This window comes from Aythya marila (assembly GCF_965140915.1).
Source record: "Aythya marila genome assembly, chromosome: 10".
Taxonomy (NCBI): Eukaryota; Metazoa; Chordata; class Aves; order Anseriformes; family Anatidae; genus Aythya; species Aythya marila.
Window position 1 is genome coordinate 175,197 of NC_139051.1, and position 20,226 is coordinate 195,422.

The following is a 20,226-nucleotide window of genomic DNA, read 5'->3' on the forward strand; positions in this document are numbered from 1 at the left end:
AAATGTGTATTTAGGAGGTATTCATGAAAACATAAACTGAATGAAATTGCAATTACAATTGCAATTTTAATTTACAAATATTGTGAGTTACAGAATTTACAATATGAAATTCCCAAAATTCTGAAATCATAAAAATGTAAAATCTGTTAAAATGTAAATAAGTTTTATTTAGCATACAAATCTAAGTCTCTAATTCATTGAGATTATAGAACATTTTTCCAAAGAATTTTTGGCCTATTCATCTTGCTTTCAAGTAAGTAATTATGGCTTAAATTGAGTGTAGAAGAAATCAGGAATGCCGTATTCTGCTCTTTTATATAGAGTACATCACTGCAGAGTCTTATGCCCATTCAAATGGAATATCTGTATAAATTTATATTGTAACAATTCATGATAGTTTTTATTCAGATATGTTGCACTTGTAAAATCTGCTGTTGGCAATCTTCAAAAATTGATGTGTTTTTCCTCTGCATTTTATATAATAACTTTCAATTAAGAACGTGACTGAAAAAATATCCATCTCATACTGTTGTCTATGGTGAACATTTATTTACTGTTTAGAATTATATTACTTGCCCTTTCCTGCAGCCTGTCACAGCAAAATAGTACTCTTGTGCATACTGTTACTCAAATATTTTTGTAACGTTTCTGAAAATATTGGTGAATGTGTGCAGTGTATGGCTTTAGAACAAAATTATCTTTTGGTTTGAATTTTCTCACAAGAATTAAAGTATTGATCAACATTTTAGATTATTGACTTGCAAAACGCACCAGGAAAGCAGAGCTTTCATAATGTCACACTAGTGAAATTCTCACTAGAATGATAAGTTACCTACATATGCCTCAATACATGCTGAATATTTTGGTGATCTGTTGAACTGTGTGTTCCAAAAAAAAGTTGCACCACTATGAAGTAGAAAAGCAGAACAAGTTGGAAAAAGAAAACAGGAAACAGTATGAGCACACTTAACAAGTGGAATTATATTAAATGAATAATTATAAATATTATATAAAACAAATATAACCAGCCATCTTTAAATTTATCTTTTTACCTTAAAAATAATATATTGTTAATATTCTTGCTTTTACTTGGAAAATGAAGTGACTGTTGTGCAAGTGGGCTGTAAAGACACTGTGCTTTCAGAGAACTTTATAGATAAGGTAAGATCAGAGACATAAAAACTAAATGCTAGTTTGGTCAGATGGAAGGCATGTGCAGATTCCAGCAGAATCCGCATATCTACTGACCCATATATGTACTTAGGATAGAGGGCGTTTTTATTTAGGGGCTTAAAGAAAGCTTTACTAAATTTGGGCTACCTGAAAATTCAAAAGATGGTTCATAAAATACTTTAAAAAAGAATTAAAGGGTGAAATATTTCACATGACACATTGAGTGTACGGTGTGTTTTGTTTTTACACAAGAAAAAAAAATTGGAAGTTGAAAAAAGTGTATTCCTGCATTTCAGTAAACTGAAGAACCACATGGTTTAATTACATTTTCTTTGGTTGTGAAAAATAATAGTTATCCAGTGATTTGAGGTGTTTGTCTCTTTTTTTTTTTTTTGGGGGGGGGGGGGGGGGGCGGGCAGGGGGAAGGGGATTGGTCATCTATCAGATTCATTCTAGTCCCAAAGAAAACAATATTCTTATAATTCATTGAAAACTAACTCAAATTGGTTTAGTGACTGTAACCTTTTCAGTAAATACAAATTGCATGCTAGGGCCATCTGCTGTTTAGTAAATAAGTATCTGTGTTTTAAAATGTTTAAATCAGAATTCTCTGTGTTATGTACAGGTGCAGACTGTTCAGACTTCACTATCTGAATCTCCAGTGATGACCAGCCCTTCCCAACGTATCCAGATTATTTCCACGGACTCTTCTGTAGGTTCACCACAACGCATTCAGGTAAAAATCTGTTGATTATGTGGCAAACTGTTATAACTTTTTTTTTTCCTCTTCCTGCTCTCGATTTATACAAAAGCATACTAAAGTCTATGGAAGATTTCTTTTAAGTTTTGTATGAACAGATCATTTTTATTGCAAATGAAACTTTCTCCTGAAGTATAGTTTAGTGATGACTAGTTGGCTGTATGTTATAATTGAATTGATAATGTAGCCAGTGAGGAATATTTGCAGAATTTAAACTTAGCCTGCATGTGTAAGTTGCCTGAGCTCTAACCATAGCAAATGGGCAGACGTTGTCAACAGACAGCTCAGAACACCTGAGATAATCTCTAAAAGCATTCTTCTCTCTCCGTTGCATGTTTAAAAAGAGCCAGTGGGAGACTCGCCTATTTAGGCTGAAATTAGTCTTGAGGATACTACGCAGTGGATTGTCATTACTGGTATCTAATATAAAGATCTATGTAGTGACAAATAATATGAAAATTGTTAGGTATTAATGTTACAAGAGTGTTACAGTACTGATCTTCTTGTCCTCTTCCACCTTGTTCTGTGCCAGTACAATATTCCACTGTACTTTTGCCAGAGGTGATGCTGGAGAAGAGGATCTTGTACTTCAGGGCATTTGGAATGGTCCTGGCAATGCAGCCTCTGTCACAGGATGGACTGTCCTTGAGATATGTTTTGATCAGGGTGGGTGGTACTTGGTCATTGTGATCCAGGAGAACCCTGCCCCCGTGAACAGCCCTGAAAACTTCTTTTTAAATGACATTATCATTTTACTTAATGGTATCATGATGTAATTTTTTTCACTAATATTCTTCAAAGACTCAAATTGTAGCATTTATAACGACATACTTTTTTTTAAAGAACATAAAAATCACCCACTTCTTATTCAGTCATTACTATCAATGCTTGTCTGATATGTGAAAAGTTACAAAGTTGTCTCTGATTTTTCTTTATAGCTAGCACCAATGAGATGTTCTTCAGTTATCAACATATTTAGCTATGTGTTTTAACTAAGATGTATTCCTTTAAAATATGAACAAAAGGTGGAATCAGGCAGCCTTATTGTTTCATATGCTGATTCTCAAGCTTCCGCTATGATGGAAGTTTTCCATTTTTGATTCAGTTGTCTGGTAACATAATCTCTATTTTGTCTGGTAGAGTAACCAAATCAATATTTACCTGCTATTTCATTGCAAGGTAAATGTTCTCACAATATGTGTAACTGAAGCATACTGCATATTTCATCATTCATAAGGTAGGCAACTTTTGTTCAATTGTGCAAAAAAAATCTACCTCCTTATATCGTTGATATTTCTGGAAAAAACAGTTAGAGGAAGGAGAGTAGTAGGAAGAGAAAAGCGTTCCTGCTTCCTTAAAACATATCTACAGGCACTATAATAGTGTCAGTCATAAGCTGAGATTAGATTTCAGACTGGTTCCATTGACTAAGATCTATATGAAAGTGATGGTGGCTGAGAAAAACATGTCAGGGAAAACTCTCAGAGGGTTTAAGAACTTAATTTAACAACACTGGGATTGGGGATTGATGAGTTTTCCTTTTAAATTTTGAGCTTATTCAGAGCTTCTTGTTTGTTGAAGCGAACTGGATTGGAACTCATCCTCTTAAGCACTGAAACTTTTATGCAGATGAGACCAAAAATGGCTTATTCTGTTCTGTGAATATATGACTAATAAATCCCTACAAATGTGTCTCATCCAGAATTTAGTAGTAGGCTGGTTTAATCCCCAACTTTGAGTACCATCTACTTCCTACATGTTCTTTTTAGGTTTGTAATTACAAAATCCGAGGTGAGCCTTTCCTGAAGAGTTTCTGTAACATGGAAAAATCATCATCTCCATAACTTAATTCCTGCACTAACTGTGGCTTACTACTCTAATGTTGTCTTAAGGCATTCTAATTTAGTAAAACCATTAGCATATGTTTAGAATTCCTGTAAGGCTTTTTATACAAAAAGAACATGACAACTGATTTAAGAAGTCTAGTTAATCAAAATTTAGGAATGTAAATAAGTAAACAACTTTAAAAAAGTTATTGTGACACTTAATGCAGTCAATTTATTAGGAATGTCACGGTGTGTAAACTCTGAAATTTTTTTCAATAGTAATTATTACCCTGGCAGTAAGCTAAATACATAAATGTACTGTACCAAAATAGTTTATAGTCATGTGTATACAAAAGAAATTAAAATCTCAAGAATGTACCATTGTGATTTTTTTGTCAGCTGGAATAATTTATAATTTCATTATTTATATGAGGAAAATTCTATGATGCTGTCTCATTAGGCAGTGCGTAGCTTGGATATATGCCTGCCATTCATCAAGTGCAACGTGCTATGTATTCTCATTTTAGAGTTCTGAGAGAATCAGTAAGGAATACAGGGGTCCTTAACATTACATTTTGTTCTTATTCTGGTTGGGTTCCACTGTCTCTAATTCCTCTTGAACAGTTAAATGCAATTACAACATCTCTCCATCTCTCCTCATTTTTAACAGTATCAGTCTCATACTTTTCACAAGTCTGTTTGGTATTTTCCTTTTGTGTGGTAGGTATGTAAATACAGAAATATGATAGACATATGTTTTAGGTTTGGTTCTATTGTTTTGCGCTTATGTAGGTAGCTGTAATAACTTTGCACCGGTCTAATAAATTTACAAATATAAAATTAATAAATAACAAGGGCTATTATGAAATAGTATCATATAATTCTGAGACAGAACCATAAAATTCTTCAATATGTTTTACAGATTGTGACAGATCAGCAGACAGGTCAAAAAATCCAGATAGTGACAGCAGTGGACTCATCTGTGTCTCCAAAGCAACAGTTTATTTTAGCAAGTCCAGATGGAACTGGTACGGGAAAGGTGATATTGGCAGCACCTGAGACATCTAATGCCAAACAGCTTATCTTTACAACCACGGACAACATTGTGCCTGGTAGAATTCAGGTAAATACGGTAATTGAGATAAACCAGATTTGTCTATTTCAGTTACTAAGTTTTAGGTGCTTTAAGTATAGAATTGTTTTAAGAGACCGGCAATTGCAATAGTTTTCTAAAGATCTAATAACATGGATATGGAACATATGAGTTGTAGGCTTTTTTTATTCAATCCTAAATCTGCCTGTGTTCATGTTCCTCGTGCATTACATTGCATTCATCATTCCTTGTTGTGATTCTCATTAAAATTCTAACTACGTAAAGACATGAGCAAATACTTAAGCTGAAGCTTGTGAGAGGTGCCAGGATTTCAGGTGGTCTGATATAGATTCACACATGCAGAGATGCAACTTAGCTTGGCAAACTTATGTTCATAATGCAGTACCAAAACATTGGAGTAGGAGTTCTTTGGAGCAGAAGCTGTCATTTGTTATATTTGCCTGTGGGTCTTGAGCATAGTCCAGATCAGAGAGAGCTTTGCAAAACAAATTATGTAAACAATAGTCCATCTCTAGTGAAATTTGAGATTTTTTTCCTAGGATTCTTTTTTTTTTTTTTTTTTTAGGGGGAAAAAATTACCTGGACTGTATTGCTACTGTTAGAATAGAGAATATCATAGAATCGTTCTATATAGGGAGTATTTTACAGGGAGCAGTATCATTTTTACACAAATATTTGAAAAATTGTGCAAAAAGTCTTTTAAAATTTATTTTACAGTGCTACATGGTTTATCTATTGTTACAAATTAGATTTCATTTTTTTTAGTTTTATGTGAAGTGGGGCGTTTTGAACTGAAGTTTTGGGATTCAAGACCTTTGGAAGCCAACTCAGGATATTCTATGATTCTATGAAAACTGAGTTGGAAGGGACCCATAAGGATCATCAAGTCCATCTCTTAAGTTTTCTATAATGGATCTCTGTTTCAGGCTGTCCCCAGTAAACTATGTATTCCTATTAGCTAGAGAGAAGATAAATGGGGGAGCAGTGTATGGAATACAACAATTTTAGACATCTTTGGCTAAAATAGAGCAATTGTTTGACAGTAACTGCAAGAAGGGAATACTACTGTTGAGTGCACAAATGAAGAAACTTACTTCTCCTGAACAAAGTGGGAAGTTCAATTTGGAATTCATGTTTTGCTCTGGATGCTTTAACAGTCCCATTACTGACAGGAAAAGCTCTCCTTAACTTACATTTTATGCCACTTAATTTCATTCCACGTCTGTCATACTTCTCATATTCTTCACTGTTGATACACTGGTCTTCTGTACACAAAGCTTCTTGCTTTCAAGTCATCAGAAAATACTGGCTAATTACCTCTTTTTGTTCTGAAATTTTGTCTCAGATAGTGACAGACTCTGCTTCGGTAGAACGTTTACTGGGAAAAGCTGATGTTCAGCGGCCTCAGGTAGTAGAATATTGCGTGGTCTGTGGTGATAAAGCATCAGGTAAGGAAGCACAGGAAGCAGTATTCAAGATACCTGACTGAAAGGATTACTAGAATGAAGGGAAGAGGTTTCATGGCTTGCTTGTTTGTTTGTTTTTAAGACTGATTTTAGCCATGCTGTTGGTAAAAGCACTTGAGTCTAAATTGGAAAGAGGTAACATTATACTTTTGTATCTATACATACGGAGTATTTCAGCTCTGCTTGGAAGAATATTAATTTGTACTTCAAGTAGATTGTATGATGAATTGGCTCATGCTGAAAGAGAAAATGATTGCGTAGCTCCTAGTAACTGAGAGACCATTTGAAGCATGAATTCTGTTTCCCCGGAGCTGTAAAAAAGTCTAACTAATCCAAGAAAAAAAAAAACACTTCTCAGTGCTCTCTAACAAACTTAAGACTTCTTGGTAGTTTTTTGCTTTTCACAATCACAGAAAAAGGCAAGTAGATATCATGCAAATCCTTGGTGTTTCAGAACCGTGCAGTTTCAGGGACTACTAGATAAAATTTCTACATTATCCAAAAAAGAAGATTGTGCTTTCATGTTACAGAGAGAGTGAACCCCTCTTTCTTCTTTGTCTTCTTTTTTTATCGTTTTCAAGTGTTTGTGTAATTAAAATGATACCAGAATTGATGTGCACAGGAGTTTTGACTTAACATTGCATTTCAGATTTTATTCAGAAATTACTTATGTTCTGAATTTACTTAAATGTTTAGCATGTGTGTTCTTTTAATGTAACTTTAAACATGCAATACCCTTTGTATAGTTTGTATCCTATTACCTGTAACAGCAGATAGAATTGCATCTGTACTTGGTCAGAATGGGAGCTACCATTTCACAGGCCTCTTACTCAAATGTAGGCTTAGCCTTCCTCTCTTTTTTCCACTTACCAACCTAAAAGGCCTGATAATAGGTAAAAAAGAAATATCCCGTGAGACTGCAACAATGCTTTCACAGTCCAAAATGATGGCAAGAAAATGAACGTAAAGGGTGACTTTTGCAATGATAAAGGCTAAGATAAATATTTTTATGTTAAAATGAGTAATTTCCATCTAATAACAATATATATGCTTCCTAGGTCGTCACTATGGTGCTGTCAGTTGTGAGGGATGCAAAGGCTTCTTTAAAAGGAGCGTGAGGAAGAATTTGACCTACAGTTGTCGTAGCAACCAGGATTGTATCATCAATAAACACCATCGGAATCGCTGCCAATTTTGTAGGCTTAAGAAATGTCTAGAGATGGGCATGAAAATGGAATGTGAGTGTTAAGTACTCAATGTGAGACTGTGCCTAACAAGTAAAAAAATATGTGGCCTACCATTGCTTTTTAGTGTGTTTTCTCTATTTCATTCTGTTGCTTGGAAGAGACAGAACTCGACAGCTGTACATTTCACCTTTCTTTCCTCACTATTTTGCGTTTGAGGTGTAACACTGATTTGTTTTGAACAATATCTCATATTACTGCAGTTCTTGAGGAACCCAGTTAGATCCTCACTTAGAATGCATGTTACAGTGTATGGTTATAGTAGAAAATATTTTAACATGCATCATATATGGACATGTATATGAGTCTAACATTACATGTTCAGAATAATGCTTTCCTACTGGTTTATTTTTCTCCCATTTTATCCAGTGATGGGAAGTGGTTGATGTCCCCCCCCCCCCTTTTGTTTGTTTTCAGTATTAGTTTGATCATTTTTTGAACAGCATTATATTATGAGACATTGTATAAACTGTTATATTTTGAACAATATACTTTTCCTGTTTGCAGTACTCACTACAACTTCAGTGCTAGCATCTGTACACCTCTTTCAATGCATTTTCATTACAATTTATAGTACCCCCTGCTTCTGCACTCAGAATTTCACAAAGCCTATTCTGTTTTGTTTTGTGTTTTTGTTTTTTTTTTTCTGTGATAATTTTAAGGAGAATTTAAGGTGAAACAAATTATTTTTCTACTTTAATCTAGGCAAGATGAGTTCCATCCTCTGAGTTACTATGGAGGCAGAATTTTAATCTGTAAACAGAGAGATCTTTGTTGTATTTGCACTTTGGATCTCCAAAAGCATAGTTAGGATTCTTGTGTTGTGCACACTGTGCTGAGTGTAGTGGGTGACACTTGTGCTGGAGAGACTGCTACATTTCTAGAAGCTAAACCTTTCTTAGCTCAGTGTGGCTAGGATTCATGTTCACTAATTTTTCTGGGCACTGGGTCAGGTTTCTGATTAATACTCATATCCACCAAGCCAAGAAGATGGATGTACCTACTTAATAATTCTCTAAACTTCCCTGACACTTAACAATATTAGTAAAAATAAGATCAGGAAATAAATAACTTCCTGGTTATGAGGATACAGAGAAATGTATCTGTATTGTAGTGTTGCATTCAAAAGGGCTATACAGTACGGTAGAATTTTTTGTTTGTTAATAATGTTAATTTTGTAGAGTAGTAACTGCTGTATGATTAATTGGTAAAATGAATAACACAGAAATATTGTCTCCATTTATATTGTGCCTTACATTTGCATAGTATTGTGAGAATTAGTACAACACTTTAAAAAAATATTTGTATTATTGCCATATTCTTTTATTAGTTTTATTATCCATTAGTTTTATTAACCATTATTTCAGGTGAAAAAAATGTATGCAATTCATTCATGTGCCAAACTACAGAGTGACCTACATGCCAGATATCTTTCTGTAATCTGCTTAATACTAATATGGTGATATTTTAAATATGCACTTTTCACTTGCCTTATAATAGCAAAATTATTCGTACTATTTTTATTAGATAATTTACTGTGCTTTGGAGACTAAGCCTATTTTCTTCCAGTTTTCAACTTGAAATATTTTAAATTCTGTAAAGGTTAATTTTAGAAAACTGCTTCCTAATTGTCTGGAATGAGTGAATGAATGAGTCAATTGCACATCATGCAGAGACTCCTCACCCAGGGAATTAAGCTGCATCTCTCATAACGTTATGATTCAGGAGCTAACTTGCCTGTCTTGACTTTTTCTGGGTTCATTCTGAGTTTGTGTTGGTTTTTGTCATCTGGAGTATGACTGAGTCTTGCATTTAAGTATAGCTTTACCTGTAAAACAAGTGGTTTTTTTAAATGTATATTGCAGAATGCTCTGTCACTTTAAATACCAGTGAAATAGTAAGCTTTGCTTGTAGTTCAGTAAAACTTAAAGCAAATGATCAATCTGTGCCTTCCTTAGTTAAATGTACTTGGTCATGGGTATAGTAGAATTGGAAGCCATATTTCTTCAGTTGTCTTATTAAATTTCAGTTTCATGCTGAACTGACATACCACCATAATGATTTAAACATAAATTCTACTATGTGATTATTTTGGTAATATTCATATAAATTACTTTCTTTCAAATCTTCGTGTTTCTATCCTTCTGTAGCGGTTCAAAGTGAAAGAAAGCCTTTTGATGTGCAACGTGAAAAACCAACCAACTGTGCAGCTTCCACTGAAAAGATATATATCAGAAAAGACCTACGAAGCCCTTTAATAGCAACTCCAACATTTGTGGCAGATAAAGATGGGGCACGGTGAGTAAATCAATATAACACAAATCTTGTCTAAGGTTATTTATGCATTGCAGGCACAACTATTCTGTCTTCCCCTGTGCTCTAAAGCATTGGTCAAAAAGAGCTGTTTCACAGGCCATTGGTTTCCATTACCAAGATCAACGTATGCTCTGCTTCTCATCAAAGTTTTTGCCTGAGTACAGCTAGGTGGTTCTCAATTTAAGTACTGGCTGTTGCCCAGACAGACCAAAGCGCAAGTGGGGCACACATGTGATATGTAAATAACAAACACGTAGACCTACTGCATGATAGACTCCCGTTGGCACTTTTTTGAAATCAAATCCACCAATAGCAGACTCAGCATTCACCTTCCTGAATACTGTAGCAGAAGAGGCTGCAGTGACTGCTGATACAGATCCGCAAAAAATGGTCTTAACAGTGTCAGCAAAAGAATAGTAGTTTCTTTTTGCTATATGGAAGATACTCCTAGATGGTTTTCATGCTCTCAATTCTCTCCATAGGCAATGTGTGTGGAAATGCATGATATTCTATCATATTCTTAATAAGTAGAGATAATTTTTCTTTCTGAATAAATTAGAACTCTATTTAAATACCACATTTTGAAAACTATCAGTCCAGTTAGTGAATGAATAGATGATAATCACCTGAAAGTACTGGATCTCTATATTCAGTTGGTTTGTGTGTATATTCTTTGTTGAACAAGTCAAACTGCAGTTAGGAGGGTTAAGCCATAAATTTCTTTAGCTGTTTCAGTGTTTCTTGTTTGCTAATCAGTTTGTTCATAAATACTGCTCATAGACACATCTGCTACCTCAAGATTTCCTTGTGCTGCAGATGGCTTTCCACACTATAAACGATATTATATTCATTAAGTGTGACCCTATTTATGTAGGACTCACATTTACATAAAGTATGATAATTTGCTTCCTGTGGTACTTAACAATGTTAGTGTCAAGGCCTGAACCAGTCATGCATTACTCATTTGTGTTGGGTTATGCAGAATTGGACTGTTGCAGAAGTAACAAATTTCTTATTACTGACTGCAAAGAGTTCCCACTGCCTCCCTTAATTAGATACAGCAGAGAGAAATTATGTTTGGTCAAAAAGACAGAAGAAAAGGCAGCAGAAATTTTACGCAGAACTTTTGCATTACAAAATAGTTGTATAATAAATGTATTTCCTTGACTCAACTTTTTTTTTTTTTTTTATTTAGTGCTGTCCATCTAACTTGGAATGCACAGTTACGCCTTCTGCAACTCTAGGGCATAACTTTAGATCTGCTATGTGGTTTCTGAAGTTATGAGAAGACAACAGCTTTCATAAGACAGAATAAACCAGTGACAAAAGCATATGAGAGGATATCTCCTTTGGGAAGTTGTCACTGCTTTTGCACAGGAAATGAAAATGTGTTCCTGTCTTTCAAGCTACATTTTGGAAGCAGTTTCAGAAAGGCTAAAATTCTGATGAAAAATCCTGAGTTTCATTAAATTGCAAATTTAAAAATTTGTAATTGTTTTTATTCTGACATGAGTTGTTACATATTTTTCTGATTAATACAAACCACTATTAACTGTCAGATGCCTTATGGTTTTCAACAGGTCAGCAGGTCTTCTTGATCCAGGAATGCTTGTGAATATTCAACAGCCTTTGATCAGGGATGATGGTACAGTCCTCCTAGCTGCTGACTCCAAGGTATGGATGCTTTCAGTTAAGTTCTGAACATATCTACACATATAGATTATTTTAGCTGTGTACATAGATGCAAAGCATTCTTACCCTTGATAGGATAAGGTTGGGGTGAGTCTGAAGATCTGTAGGAATGCAGGTAATAAGCTGATCAACAGGGATGTGATTTCTTTTCACAGGCATATTTATGCCATAGCTATTCCCCACATGATATGCCAGAAGGGGTTAGGATTGATGATCACAGTAGGGTTTAAAGATCATTGTGAGTCAAATGTGATCCATTGTTCTTTCTGTAGGTGGTTCAAGGAAAGGAAAGGAAAAGTACATACGGAAGAAGAACACAAAGATTAAGAATGGGGGAAAATACATGTATGATATATCACCTATAATTCTTACCGACTAATACGGTTCTTCTTGTTTAGGCTGAGACAAGCCAGGGTGCTTTAGGAACACTAGCAAATGTTGTAACATCTCTTGCTAACCTCAGTGAGTCACTAAATAATGGAGATACTTCTGAAATTCAACAAGAAGAGCAATCTGCAAGTGAGATTACACGGTATGCATTTATATTTGCATCTTATTTAGCAGTTTGTATTCTGTATAGTGCACACTTAAGACTCATTCATCCATGTAATTTGGCATTGTGACATCAAATACAGTAGAGATTGCCCAGTACTTTGAAATGCAAAACCAATTATTTGGAAATCCAAGCTTGGCTGTTGTCTTCAGCCTGTAGTCCTCTTGGGAAGAACTGTATCTTGTGTTATAACTGTAGTTATAATATGGCTAAACCAGATTTCATGCTAAGAAAAGTAATCATAGAATCATCTGCTTTGGAAAAGACCACCAAGTTCATGAAGTCCAGCCATCAGCCAAACCTACTGAGTCCCACCACTAAACCATGTCCCTCAGTGCCATGTTCATGCATCTCTTAAATATCTCTTCGGGGACAGGGACTCTACAACTTATGTAGGTAGCCTTTTCCAATGCTTGAATAAATGACTAGTTCGTAAACTTGACTGACTCTGAGAATAGTAATACTTTGGTACTGCAGTATTTAATAGGCTTATTATATGGAAGTTTCTCCTGTGAAGTGTTCATTGCCCTTAGATCCACTCCTTGAGGGTCTGTATTACTGCTGCGTTCTGTGTTGTACTGCCAAAATACCTTTTGGTAATGTAGGAAAAATGTAAAACTAAGATTAGTAAACATCTTGTTTAATGTTTAGAAGGAATTTGAAGACTGTTGTCATTATTAGTGATGAAAACCAACACAGAATGTCAAAGTTTCCAGCAAGGCTTGAGATTTTTAGCATTAGGGTGATGGTGTTTGTGGTTTTGTGTTGTTTGTTTTGGGGGGGGTGTTGTTTGCTTGTTTTATTTGTTTTTTGAAGGAAAACGTGCATTGGTCTTATAGTGAAATTTTAGAAATATTGGGCCTCAAAACTGTCCAGTGTCTTTCAGGTAGATTTTTAAGAGGTGTTTAAGTGTTTAATCAAGAGTATGTCCATATCTTGTCTTAAGGGGAAGGAAATTAAGGCATGCTGTTTAGAAGGAGATCACTGCGTTCTCTGTTGTTCCAAAGAATGGATTAGTAACAATAGGGACTGCAGGGTGTTCTCTAGAGTGCACCTGGGCTTTGTGAGATTTCACATAATCTATTATAAATTTCCAAGGTGAGAAGAAGCAGGTAGTAAACAGTAAGCGGAAGAATCCCATTTACTAGTACAAATACTAGTATAAGACAATTAAAACAGGATTTATAGTAGTAAAAAATTCCCCCCTTACGGGTAAAGTCTTTTATCAGCTATATGTGGGCAGTCCCTGTATAATGTCCGAGCAGTACAAAGGAACCAGGTTGTCATGAAAAATCTAGCTTAGTGTCTTCATGGTTCCTGTATACTGAGTTGGAAATGCTTCACAGTGTTTTATATGACCAGTACTCTGAAATTTTTAAAGGCTCTTTCACTGTCTATTACTTCTTTTTGCAGAGCATTTGATACTTTGGCTAAAGCACTTAATACCACAGATGGTACAGCCGCTCATAACTTGGCAGATGGGATGGATCCTACAGGAGGGGGGAATATTCATGTAATCAGTAGAGATCAGTCAACACCAATTATTGAAGTGGAAGGACCCCTACTTACAGATACACATGTCACATTTAAGGTATGTGTCTTGAAATGTCTTACTAAACAAGCTGACATAAAAGATATAACCCAAAATGAGTTTACCACGTCTTCTTTATGTTTGCAAAATTAAATATGACAATCTAGAACACCTGGTTTAGCATGCTGGTGTTAGCATCTAATGCTTTTTTTCACTCTCGCAAGCTCTATCTGAAGTGTATAGATACTATTTCATAAGACTCTTTCATCAACATCAGGATGCTTTAAAACTTCTTTCACTTCCCAGTACCATTGATGGTCACTTTCCATATCATCCATATAGTATTATGTCTTGCTTTGTTCATTTATAATTCTAGGGAATGTCGAACTTTCATCTAAAAGGCTTTTTCATATTAAGAGAGGTTACATGGCCATCCTAGTTTGCTTCAATTACACAACTCAAACAAGAACATGTTGATGAAAATTTTGAGATAAATAATGAGGGTGTTCCTCTTGCTGGTATCACATTGCACTGTTTAAAGAATTAAAAAGCTTAAAATAGCAATACTTAATGTAGTTGAACGATAATCATAATTATAACCTGCTTATTCCCATTAATGGAGTTTTGTGATTGTAGATTCCTACTGTATGATTCCCGTTTTAGATTTTTGTTTTACTTCTTTTAAAAGAAGTTTTAGAAAATAGTTTCATAGTACTGTGATGCTACTTAACATTCTACCAAACAATTAAATGTATAGATTTAACTGTTATTACATGAAAATTAAAACTTTTCAAAAAGAAACATTTGAGCTCTTTCCCACATTATTTCTAATCTTGCTTTCTATCCTTGTTTTGCATGCTTAGCAGTAGTAATGTGTTGCTTAGTAAAGTTTTACTTTGACAGTTTCTTGTTATGCAGTTGCATTATGACAGACAATGAAAGTGGGTTGAATGTTTTCACTGGTTATTTCAGTGATGATAATTATTTTATGCCCTAACTGTACACGCTTTTATTGTTTTGCAGTTGACAATGCCCAGTCCAATGCCAGAGTACCTTAATGTACACTACATCTGTGAGTCAGCATCACGACTACTTTTCCTGTCTATGCACTGGGCTAGATCCATACCTGCATTTCAAGCACTTGGGTAAATGGACGTTACACTGCTGAACAATTTGCTTTCCAATTAATGAAAGCACTGATCTCAACACTTCAATTTTTAAACAACTAAATTTATTTAATTTTTAATGAATTCTTTAAAATGTGTGAAGGCTGTGCAATATTCTTTTTTGAAGAATAAAATAAAAGATTGCCATCTTTGCCAAGATGATAACTACCATATCTGATGTTACTACTGTTATGGAAGCTAAAGCCGAATCCAAAGCAAGCATTTAATTGGTAGAAATAAGTCTCATTAAAGAACCAATGAGCACCATTTTACAGATAACCTGAAATGGTTTAATGTAGTTAGTCTATTCTTGCTTTTTGGAATACTTGTCATATGCTGATATATGCGTTTTAATAGAGTGGTTTGGAGTATGTTAATCTTTATTGCTAATTGTTATAATCAATGTAACTGTATGTAGGGTAATACTAACCTAACATGAAGACTAGCTACCGTTGTTTGATTCTGTGTTATTAATAGGCAGGATTGTAATACAAGCCTTGTGCGTGCCTGCTGGAATGAGCTGTTTACCTTGGGCCTGGCACAGTGTGCACAGGTGATGAGTCTGTCTACTATCCTAGCAGCTATTGTTAACCATCTCCAGAACAGCATACAGGAAGGTATGTATTCAGTGTGTTGTTCTTATACATATTCATTACAGGGCTACAAACTGGAATTTGAATAACATTTCTCACAAGGTGTTTTTTAGTTGATAGCAGAACTGTTCTCCAGGATCCAGGGAAAGAAGAAGCCGCCTCTTGCATGATTACTTTTCCTCTGATCTGTTGCGCTGTGACCTCACAGAGATCTCTCAGTGAGATAAAGGTGTCCGTAAAAGAAATACGTCTGGAGGATATAAAGCCTTTTTCTCCTCCCCTCTTCTACATATGACTAGCAGTATAGAGAAAGACAAGCGTATCCTAAAATTATAGTTTGTTCACAGAGCTTTCCTCCCATCTAGATGTAAATATTTTTTTTTGCTCTTAGAATAATCAAGCCTTCTCCTGAACCACAACTGAGCTTTATTCCTTCCAGAGTTTTTCATCTCTCTACAGTGTAAAACTTTAGCATTTGCCAAGTATCACAAGTGTATTCTTATAAGTGTAACCATTTTGTTGTATACTACTATAATACTGTAATGATTACTGTATTTTGAAGTACCCCTTGAAGCATTAAACTACCTATTTTCTTGACACTTTCATGAAGATTTATGTAATTCTATTTTTGAGTTCAGTGTTGGCCTGTGATAATGATGACTATATCTAGAACAAACAATAATCTGTTATGGCTGCTTTCCTTTTTTCTTTCCTTTTCTTTAAGGATGCTCCCTATCAGAGTCAATTAGCTTGAGAATAACTTTTCACTTTTAATAAGATAAAAACTCACAATACTAGCAGCTTTAAACTCTGAAAATATAGTGTATTTTTAATTTCAGAAAGAGAACAGCAGAATATAGATGTAATGGCCAAATGATAGAAAATTGCATAATTTATGCAGGTAGCCATCCTTTTCTTACCAGAAGAGAAGGACTAAGATAAAAGCATACTTTCGTCTACATAAAAATGAATTACCACAGAAATTTGAAAATAAAATATTTTTCCAAGAGGAATATCGGAAATAGATGATAATCCTTCTTTGATGCATTTGTAAAATTGTAAATTCTTTTGGGAAAGAAACCCCTACAAGTACAAAGAGCCTGATAATATACTGTAACTGATGTGGCACTGCTTTTTATACCTAGGTGAATGCAGCAAATAGGAATCAAGCAATCCAAAACAGCCCAGGATTCTGCAGGTGATGGAGGAGCTAGGTCACAGATTTGATACATCTCACAGAACAGTCATTTCCTTTGCCCTTCTCAAATTACAGAAGCATAGAGAAGCTGAGAAAATGTAGTTGCAAGCATAGAATACTTCCCTGAAGGTTTTTCTGTAAATTTAAACTTTTCACACTGCAAAGCGCATTCTGTGTCACCTACTATTGCGAAATAATATATGCAGTGTAGACATGAGTTGCCCATATTTTGGAAACAATTATTTAATAGCAATATTAAATGATATAATTACATGAAATCCAGTTTCAGTTTAAACTTGAGTTAAATGTAGTTATGGAATACTGTTTGGTACCAGTTTGACAATTTGGTTTGTGAATTGGTTACTGTGCATACAGTGAGAACTGGAACAGACTTACTGAATAGAGTGAAAATTGCTTGTAAAACTATAAAATGCACAAAAATAGATAGATGATCATGAAAAAATTCATGAATTTCCTTCAGTCCTGGTAAAGTATATTTGCTTTAATCTACTTTTGTTGGCTTTATTATGGTAAAATTGGTCAGCGGTTTGATTTTTAAATGGATAGTATCCTTTCATGAATGTTTTTACTTTTTTATAATTTGATGAAGTTTGGACAGCCCTCAAAATACAACAAATTGACATTCCTTTCCTTCACAGAAAGAGGACCAAGAGTTTAAAAGCACATGGAAATGTGCATATCATGTGTTCTACAAAGGGTTAAGCTTTAAATTACATCTGTCTCAGAATAAATGTCAGTTCTACCTACACTCCAAGTGATCAGTTTGTGGAGGTGTAAGTGGTAGGGTTATTAGTCTCTTAAGCTGGCCCCACTTCTGTTACTGTGACTTAAACCTATCCTTTCAGTCATACAGTGTTACCTGGGAGTGGACAGAAAGAGAGGATGAGACTACATTTGTTTTATTCAATGCTATTTTGTAAAGTTATGTTTATACTACACCTTCAAAACTCAAAGTGATGAAATTTCAGAACTTTGTCTAAGAAGTATGTGAGTGATGAGGTTGCTTGAAAACTGTGAAATTCAAATTAAACTTTTTGCATGTATTTCTTCATGGTTGTTTCTCATATAACGCTGATATTATATAATGTGTAGCGAAAAATCAGTATTACAACTTATGTATTGTAGAAAATTAGACTATACTTTCATTCATATATCAAGACATTATGCAAAAAAAGTTTAATTTCTTCTTTTGTTCGGTTCAATTTTTTACATGGTTGCAGGAAATATGTGAAAGTCATAAATGACATAAAAGATCCAGTTTAACACACATGGATCTAAACAATTGTATACACTATTGTACAGACAAAGGTAAAATATTATAAAGATACGGTGTAGTAGCACTGAAGATTGTGAATGGAATCAATTTATTCTAATATATTTCTTGAGGGGAAAAATAATGCCTCTTAGGAATTGACTTCTCCATGAAGCTTAATAATGGTAACTATATATTCACAGATTTGTTTTAATATAATCTTTAAGGCTTTCATTCTTTGACCAGTTTACAAATGTACAGTCAGAGAAGTTTACTACATTTTACTGAATTAGTTACCATTATTTACCAAATTAGAAAGCTCTCCTTCCCTAACTCAGCAACTAATACCACTCAATTTTAGCTTATCCATAAATATTTTCTAAATTAATGTTTTAAGAACATGAAACCAACATAAGAAACATGTTTCAAAAGATAGAAGAATCTGTGTATATGTATTTGAATGCATTTGCCCCTTTAGAAGTAAACTTTTAATTCACAGGGGTGCATAAGTCTTCTTTTCTTCTGAAGTACAAACAGAAGAAAAAGTATCGCTGTCATCACTGATCTTGCATTCTGGAAAAGCTAACTCAATACTGTTTGAAGTTAAAATTAGGATTGTATGATAGCATTTGTTTTGTAATTTTTTTCATTCCCAGAATCATGATCTATTTTGTAGAATAATTCACTGTAATTTGAGAGTCTCTTGTTCGGAGCCGTGTGTCATTGGAATAGGATTGGTGTCACAGATTATGCTATTCATGCAAAATTATGCAAAAGAGTTAATGTTGTTTCCTAGCCCTCTGATTTGGCTTTATTAGTCTTCACTTCTGTAATCATTCAGGCCATCCTTACGTGTTAAGTGTTTTTTTTAAATACCAAATGAGACAAGTTACTTTGAAATGTTACTTTACTTTTTTCATAAAAGGATGTCGGTTAAGATATTGGATGTACTTGAGCTCACATGAAATAATAAACAATATCTTTTTGTAGATAAGCTTTCTGGAGACAGAATAAAGCAAGTCATGGAACACATTTGGAAACTTCAGGAGTTCTGTAACAGCATGGCCAAGATTGATATTGATGGATATGAATATGCATACCTTAAAGCTATAGTCCTCTTTAGCCCTGGTAAGGAATTTCATAACAAACTATTTTTAAATAAACATTCATAAGTTACCATTTTAGTAATTATTTATAAGACTAATGACCTGAGATGAGGCTATTCTGTTAAGCTATAGATAAAATAGTTTTCAATAAGAATTTATCACAATGTGTTTTAAAAATAACTTTGGAGCAACAAATTCATATTATTTTCACCTTCAGTCTCTCAGGTATTTCTTGTTAACCTACCTTAGGAGACTAGACTGTCAATTATCTTCAGCTAGGGATCCAGTATTTAAGTTATCAGACAATATTAGTGAAGTGGAACAGGTTGCCCAGGGAAGTGGTGGAGTCACCATCCCTGGAAGTCCTTAAAAGACGTTTAGATGTAGAGCTTAGGGATATGGTTTAGTGGGGACTGTTAGTGTTAGGTCAGAGGTTGGACTCGATGATCTTGAGGTCTCCTCCAACCTAGAAATTCTGTGATTCTGTGAAGTAAATGGCAGGAAGGATTAGAGGAAGTACGTTCTCAAAGTGACAAAAAGAAGTTGACTCCAGTGTTAATATTTTTAAGACATTCACAAGGGGAATATATGAAATATAAGCAGAAATACCACTCTATTTTATATGGAGTTTCTGCAAAATCTCTGAAACTAAATGTAAACAGGCAAAATTTGTTGCAAAAAAATGACAGCAGAAAACTAAAGCATGATCTACAGTGTTTATGATACATGTATGAGGATTTCCTTAAGGAAGACGCTTGAGATTTTCTGGAATGATAAAGTAAGGATATCAAAAAATAGGAAGTAGTTGTGTCTTCAGCAAAACTAGATGATGTAGAAATTTTCCTAGGTTAACTTAAAATTGCTGACGGTCTGAGTGAAATGGGAGGACTTGCTCTGAAATGTAAATTATTTGTTACATTCAAAGTGGTAAGCATCTCTGAATTAAAGTAAAATACCAAGAAAAGGAATAACTTATCAGTTATAATCTTTTATATATAGTGCAGAAAATACATGTATATTTTATGCAGAAAAAATATTTTCTGCACTATATAATCTTTTGTTTTTATCTTTGTAATAAAATTTGAATTTAATTGGAAGATACTATTGTCCTGAAATATGCTTTTGGAAATTTCCTGCAGATTCTATTATTAGGGTTAAGTTTATTAGGATTTTAATGCAAGTCTGAGGAGCAATTAATTTTCCATACTCAAGATA

At 34.3% G+C, this 20,226-nt stretch overlaps 1 protein-coding gene across 6 annotated transcripts in view; it reads left to right on the forward strand.

Annotated features, from left to right (window-relative positions):
• NR2C2 (nuclear receptor subfamily 2 group C member 2) overlaps positions 1-20,226 on the forward strand; it is a 38,578-nt gene that overhangs the window by 13,811 nt on the left and 4,541 nt on the right. For all 6 annotated transcript variants that reach the window (XM_082768575.1, XM_082768576.1, XM_082768577.1 and 3 more), the window contains 11 exons: positions 1,799-1,909; positions 4,682-4,882; positions 6,219-6,321; positions 7,398-7,577; positions 9,734-9,881; positions 11,480-11,573; positions 11,990-12,123; positions 13,558-13,735; positions 14,699-14,820; positions 15,319-15,458; positions 18,896-19,033. In XM_082768575.1, coding sequence (XP_082624701.1) covers positions 1,799-1,909; positions 4,682-4,882; positions 6,219-6,321; positions 7,398-7,577; positions 9,734-9,881; positions 11,480-11,573; positions 11,990-12,123; positions 13,558-13,735; positions 14,699-14,820; positions 15,319-15,458; positions 18,896-19,033 — 1,549 coding nt within the window. The remainder of the gene's footprint in view (positions 1-1,798; positions 1,910-4,681; positions 4,883-6,218; positions 6,322-7,397; positions 7,578-9,733; positions 9,882-11,479; positions 11,574-11,989; positions 12,124-13,557; positions 13,736-14,698; positions 14,821-15,318; positions 15,459-18,895; positions 19,034-20,226) is intronic.